The 6,731-nt window shown below is 42.9% G+C and overlaps 1 protein-coding gene across 1 annotated transcript in view; it reads left to right on the plus strand.

Annotated features, from left to right (window-relative positions):
* The window catches only part of LOC108801770 (poly(U)-specific endoribonuclease-A-like), a 46,124-nt gene that overhangs the window by 16,074 nt on the left and 23,319 nt on the right, over positions 1–6,731 (plus strand). The window contains exon 9 of the mRNA XM_018573681.1: positions 2,639–2,745. Coding sequence (XP_018429183.1) covers positions 2,639–2,745 — 107 coding nt within the window. The remainder of the gene's footprint in view (positions 1–2,638; positions 2,746–6,731) is intronic.

Genomic DNA, 6,731 nt, shown 5'->3' on the forward strand with positions numbered 1-6,731 from the left:
CTGGCACAGCAGCATGTGTTTCAGTATCACAAGTACTTTTGTCTTGGGCTGGCGATTCTAAAAAAAATTGAACCTTCTCTCAAATCAACAACCCCGAGCAAAGTAGGTACCGAGCTCTTCCACAATTCAAGTGTTCAAGTATTGTGCGTAGGGTCTGTGTGCAATATATCTACCACTGATGTGGACAGTAACCTTCTACTTCAGCCTCATGCAATCACTGTACAGTTTGTAAAGTAGAGCTCTAAAGAGGGGGAGGCAGAAGCAGCACAAGGAGCCAATCAAATATGGTGCAGTGCAAGGAGCATGCTGATAGTAGCATAGAGCAGAAAGAGAGATTAGCTCATCAGTCTAAGGCGTCCCCTTTAAGGGTCCAAATACAAGGTGGGAGTGGGAAGGGGACTTGTAAGTGAAAGTAAAATTGCAACAGAAAAAAATCAGGTCCCCTCCTCTGCCAGACAGGGCTGTGCTGTAGGACAGAGATATGTAAAATCTTAGGACTTGATGGAGAGAAATACTTTGGCAGATATAACAGCTACCTTATATGTATTTCACCTGTGTATGTAGCTGCTTGCCTGGAGTTTAGTTTTGAAAAAAAAACGTCCAACTCTTGTTCTCCAATTTATTAGTTAAAGTGACATTAAACCCTCAGATTTTTTAACATAAACCAATACCGTAATGTGTGCCTTACTGTAATCCATGGTTGTTTCCCTTCTCTTTGCTGCTCTTCCTTTTAAATCCTCATGTCTTCTCATGCTGGGGGAGAACTTTCATTTGCAGCTGAGTGCCTCTTCCTGTAGTGCTGGCTCAGGTTGCACACCTGTACACAGACACCATGTATCCATTCCAGAGACAAGGCAGTCTGCTGAAAAGGGAAGTTCGCTCCAAGCATGAGAAGAGATACGGATTTAAAAGGAAGAGCAGCAAAGAGAAGGGAAACAACCATGGATTACAGTAAGGCACACATTACAGTATTGTTTTATGTTAAAAAATTTGAGGGTTTAATGTCACTTTAAGCTACTATCTTCCCAGCTTTTTCTTCATTAAGTAATTACAGTTGTGGTTATCACTGAGGAAGATAGGCCTTCCACAACAATGTATTCCTCCTTATAAACAAATTAAGAAAGCCCAGCAGCACAATGGTATGATGGCTAATCAAGTGACTTTCACAGAAAGTGGTGATGCTTTAATCCCTTAGACTCCATTCAGATATGTGCATTGTGCTAACGCCTGGCAAAATGTACATCTATACAATCGTTCTTAACGCATCCGCACTGTAGAACACCAAAAAACAAGGCTGTGTGTTGTGGTGTGCTGTGTTGGAAATGGTACAGCATGTTTTTAGGTGCATTACTATATGCTGTCAGGTCATCTGAAGTGAATGTTCGGCTTTAATGGAACATATGTGAACATGTGCGATAACATCTGTGCATTAATGTACCCTAAAAGTACAATATTTAAAAAAGAACGGAGAGAAATAATCTTAACCCTGGCAGTGGGGCTACCTCTGCAGTGCAAGGGTTAAGTGCTTGATTTGAACCTCAGAGCTGGCTGGCTGCTAGACCAGTCCCTTCAGCCTCTCTACCCCTCCACTTCGGCAGTGTAAGGTCCTTTGAGTCATCCTGTACAATACACTCTAATGGACGTGAGGATGCCAAGGAACATTCTATAACAGGTGTGGAGGAGTAGACAGGCTGCAGGGACTGGTCGAAAATGAGCACTTTCTTTGCTCATGCGGGGCTAGCTGACCAGAGTTCTTCTTTAATATAAACAATTAAAAGCTGCTGAATTCATTATGACAGTGAATACATATTTTGTAGCATGGCTGAGCAGTAAAGGCCCCTTACTTAGGGGTCTATTCACGAAGCAGCCGAAGGATCTAGCCGTAGCTTCGGCTGATCCTGCGGCTAGCTTCGGCCCCAGGACCCCTTCGGTTCAGTAGAACAGCAGGGCTGCTGTACGGGCTATTCACAATAGCCGGTACAGCTCCCGAAGTCGGCCGATCGGCTCAGTCGATCCAAGGGATATGCTTTGCTCAGTCGAGCCGAGGTGAAAGCCGAAGCTGGCCGACAGCCTGCTTCTGACAGCTGGGCGGAGCCAGCCTTGATCTTACGGCTGGCTCTGGCCACCTTCAGAGAGATCAGCGTTCCTGGTTACCTGCTAACCAGGGACACTGATCTCCAGACAGCTATGGTGACATTCCTATGTCACCATAGGAATGCATTGCTAGATTCCTATTGGCTATTTCAATTTGCAATAGCCAATAGCAAACTAGCTATTGCACCCGCCCACTGCATTGAACATGTTCGACCAACCCGAAGCCACACAAAGCCACCCGATGTACGGCTGTTTTCAGCCGATATACGGCTGAAATCAGCCATACAAACCTGAAGTGAATAGCCGAACAGCGTTCAGCCTTCAGGTCGGTCGTTCACTTGGCTGCCTACGGCCTACATTACCCCATTGTGCCATTACTATATGTTACTTGAAAAGCTTTTTATCCCAAGTGAGACAGACAAAGATCAGCTGCCCAATATGAATTCATAGAAAGTTAATTTCACTAAAGCTCAGAAGTTTTCAGAAATATTTTTTAAACTCACTCCTTAGTCCTTATATTCATTTTACTGTGCTGTATCCTTAGGTGAAGTAAAGAAAGGCAAAGTGTCGGGATTCCATAGCTGGATCCGGTTTTATCAGCTGGAGAAGAAAGGAATGTTGAACTATTTCAGCCACAATTATGATGGGCCGGTAAGTTTCTCTCCATTTGGATAAATCATTTGTGGTCACTTCTCAAATATTTGACTGACAGACATCCATGTTAGGGCTGAACCTCAGAATAGTTTTCATTCCTTTTAAAAAGTCTTTATTTTGATTTGAAGCATTATGGCTAGAGTTCTGTACAAGGCTTAGTCCATACCAACCACTATGGGAGACTGTAGGACAGCTGGGGTAATGTGGATTATATAAAACATGTTACTTACCTGCATAGAAGAAGAGGACGGACTCTCTATTCTACCAAAGACTGGTGACAGGGGGATCATGGCGACAGAGAGTGGGTGGTAGCGTTAGAGAATCACCTGCACACCATACAGTGCTTGAACCAAAACGAAATATCCGTTGGGGCTCGAAATGATGACACAGCTATCGCCATGTAACAATCCAAGTAAAGATAGTAGTCACCAGCACTCACTTGTAATGTGCAAAAAGGATAGCACTTTTAGTGATATGTCACATGCGTCAAGAAGCCAACGTTTTGGGGCCGCACAAGGTCCCTTTATCAGGGCAACATTGTGGGCGTTCATGATTTCGCCCTGATAAAGGGACCCTGTGTGGCCCCGAAACGTTGGCATGTTGACGCATGTGACAAAAAACTTTAAACCAAAAACTTTAAAACCCACCTTATGACACGTACAGCCTAGAACAGTTTTCTCCTATAAGGTTTACCTTATGTGAGGCCAAGATGCTAGCAAAGTAAGAACTGGCAGGTTAGCTAGAATTTAATATAGTGGATCAATATATGAGATACATTATAGGAATACAGCATCAGAAGCATTAAAGCTGGAATGTGGCAGTAAGCAAGACTGTGACCAAGAGGGAGTCATTAATAAAGAGACGGAGAACTTTGAGCTATCAGTCACCAGAACAGAAAAACAGTGGAAATCTTCCCATTTGACATTTGTTCTGGTGTCTAAGTAAGCATTTTGCTCACTTTGGAGATGTTCTCCCACTTCCTGTTGTGTCTATAATGCAGGAATTAAAAGGGAAATATTTTCCAGTATCTCTTACTGTTGGCAAAAAAACCTAATAGGGGTTTTAATCATTTGCTACTCTATCTAAAATAACAAGCAAAGTTTTGGCTTTGGATATATTTTAAATATTGTTAGCAATGGTTTGCTATAATTTTTGTCCTTGAATAATTATGTTCCTGTTACATTATTAAGATAAGTTTAAGGCCCCTTTCACATGCGTGCCTTCAGTTCTGATCAGCGGGGGATCCATGCCCATCTCCTGCTGATCAAAGCAGTTCAGAATGGATGTCACCGTTGTGACATCCGTGTCCATCGAGTTGTTTGTTCCATCTTGCGATGGAGAAAAACCTGAGAATACAGGACCCATGTTGATCTATGGTAACTCCGTTAGTTTTCCGGACCTGTCCGGAGTCGGGGGTAATCGGATGTATATTGACGCACATCGGTTTAGACTTAAAAACGGACAGGCAGACCTGATCAGAATGCCCGTGTGAAAGGACTCTAAAGGCTGTCCATACTATCTGTGTTTAAGAACTGTTTTCCTGAAAGAAAGTCTTATTCTTTATTACTATAAAGGGATTATAATTCTGAATCAACTGATGTACAAGTCACCTGCACAAAAAGAAAAAGAAAAAGGAAAGAGTAATTTTATAAAGGAAATAAAGAACTCATTCATGTTCATTCCTGCTCACCTTCTTACAGCTATCTAACTTGTACATGGTGGAGCAGGCAGTAAGAAGACAAAGGTGTCTTGTTGACAGACTATCTTTATCTCTCCTCCACACCTAAATAGGTGTGAATTGTTCTTTCCATGGTAAACGTTTCTTCCCAGGAATAATTTGCTTGCAAAACCTCTTAGCAATCATTTCTAGTCATTACTCTTAATAAATCCTTCACACAACTGATTAATATCAACAGCAAGCAATTCCCATGAATACAAGTGATGAGCTCAGTAAAGACCAATTAAAGCAATATATATCATGATGAAACAGCACACTTATTCATAGCCTTCATAATATGTAATTGCCTTTTGGTCTATTTACTTGCTGATTGGTGGACCCATGCTCCACCAGAGTGTGTGCCTCTCCCATTAAGTAAAGGAATTGGTGATGGGACCTGTTCACCGAGAGCATCAGTTTGCCCAATGGAGTGAGTCAGCAATTCAAGAAGAATATTTGGTTTGAGTGAATTAGCTCACTTTGCTTTGAATCTCTCTTTGGGTAAACAGATTAAGTCATGGCAAGGTTCTCGGGGCCCAGCCTAGCAACATGCCAACTGCTCACTGCACAATTTATAAATAAATTATAGTGACCATAAACATGCCAGCAATTTAAAAGTTGTCAATTTTTAGGCAGTCAATAGGATGCCACTTGCAACTTTCCAAGGGTGTTAGTTAGTCATAACCACTTGGGCTCAGTACAACTGCCCCCATTCAAAAAATGGTAGTGGTTAGAAAGTGGAAGTTTTCCTATGTTTTGAAAGTGCTTTACTATGATTTCCATTATAATACATTGTTCCATAAACATTTTGCTAGAATTTAGAACGCTTTCTCACTAGTTTCTGAAGACTTGCTACTGAACTACTTATCAAACACAGGGAAAATGCTCTAGGCATTTGGCATGCAGTTGAATAAACCATCCTTGACTAATTATCTAGCTTTAAAGTAAACATTTATTGAGATCCTATGGAGGCTGCCATTGCTGACCTCTCCTTCTGAAAATACTACTTTTCTGCCATTTTTATTGATCCAGTGGATCCACTAGTTTTTGAGTCACTAACCACTGAACAAGCATGCAGCTCTGCAAAACCAAAGTGAACTTAGAACTCCTGATCTGCATGCTTGTTCAGTGATTCAAAAACTAGTGGATCCACTGGATCAATATAAAAAGGCCGGAAACTAGTATTTTCAGAAGGAGAGGTCAGCAATGGAAACCTCCACAGAAAGCCAAGCAAGTAGCATTGTCAGAGCAAGGTCTTTAGTGCAGCCCACATGCTTTCCTCAGTGTAGGTTAACTTTAAAGTACAGTCAGCTGTTACTCTCAACAGAAAGACCTGGGGAAAACTTATAAGGCCTCATTTATAAAACCTAAGCTATACGTCAGACAGATGCCATTCACATGGTGCCAGCACCCCTAGATGGCGCTGATTAGCACAGGAATTCTGTCTGTGCCATCTAGGGGCGCTTGTGCCGTGCAAACAGCATCTAGAGCAGTTTTATAAATGAAGTACATAGGGTCCTCTTCTGCGCTATACAAATTGGTTGAATGACTAATTAGTCATTTCTCACAAGCCTGTAGTTCCTTGAACTAGGTCAGTTGTCTTCACTCTGCATTTCTTTTCCTAGTTGGTGGCCATAATCCTTTATGCTCAGTTAACCCTTAACCCTGGCAACCACACTAGTCTCAGCCTCCTTCCATCAAGTGTGGTCAGTCACGACTAAACCTGGTGCTGCTACGTATGCAGTACCAACATTTCCACATTTAGGGGTCTATTGACTAAGCTGCCGAGGGCAGCCGAGTGAATGACCGATCTGAAGTGAAGTGAGCCGAACACTGTTCGGCTATTCACTTCAGGCTGGTACAGCTGATTTCAGCCGTACATCGGCTGAAATCAGCCGTACATCGGCTTGCTTCGCGTGGCTTTGGGTCGGCCGAACATTCTCAGCATGTTCGGCCGACCCGAAGTGCAGAAGGAGTTCGACTCAGCCGATCCAACATCTGGATCGGCTGAGCCGAACCTCCGGCAGGCTTCTCACTGCTGTTCGGGCTATTCTTAAAGATACCGAATAGCAGTGAGTGAATAGCCGAATGTCGCTGAGCGGCATTCGGCTCGGCTGTTCTGCTTGGTCCCTCAGAGGGACCGAGCAGAACAGAAAAAGAGTGAAAAAAGTAAAAAAAAGTAAATAGAAAACGATTGTGCGGAGCTAGCAGTGACAGCTAGCTCCGCCCAATAGTTTCCTATTGTCCGGCGGCTCTGCTGCTGTAA

The sequence above is a fragment of the Nanorana parkeri genome, unplaced genomic scaffold, assembly GCF_000935625.1.
Source record: "Nanorana parkeri isolate BGI_ZX_2015 unplaced genomic scaffold, ASM93562v1 scaffold2485, whole genome shotgun sequence".
In the NCBI taxonomy this organism is placed as follows: domain Eukaryota; kingdom Metazoa; phylum Chordata; class Amphibia; order Anura; family Dicroglossidae; genus Nanorana; species Nanorana parkeri.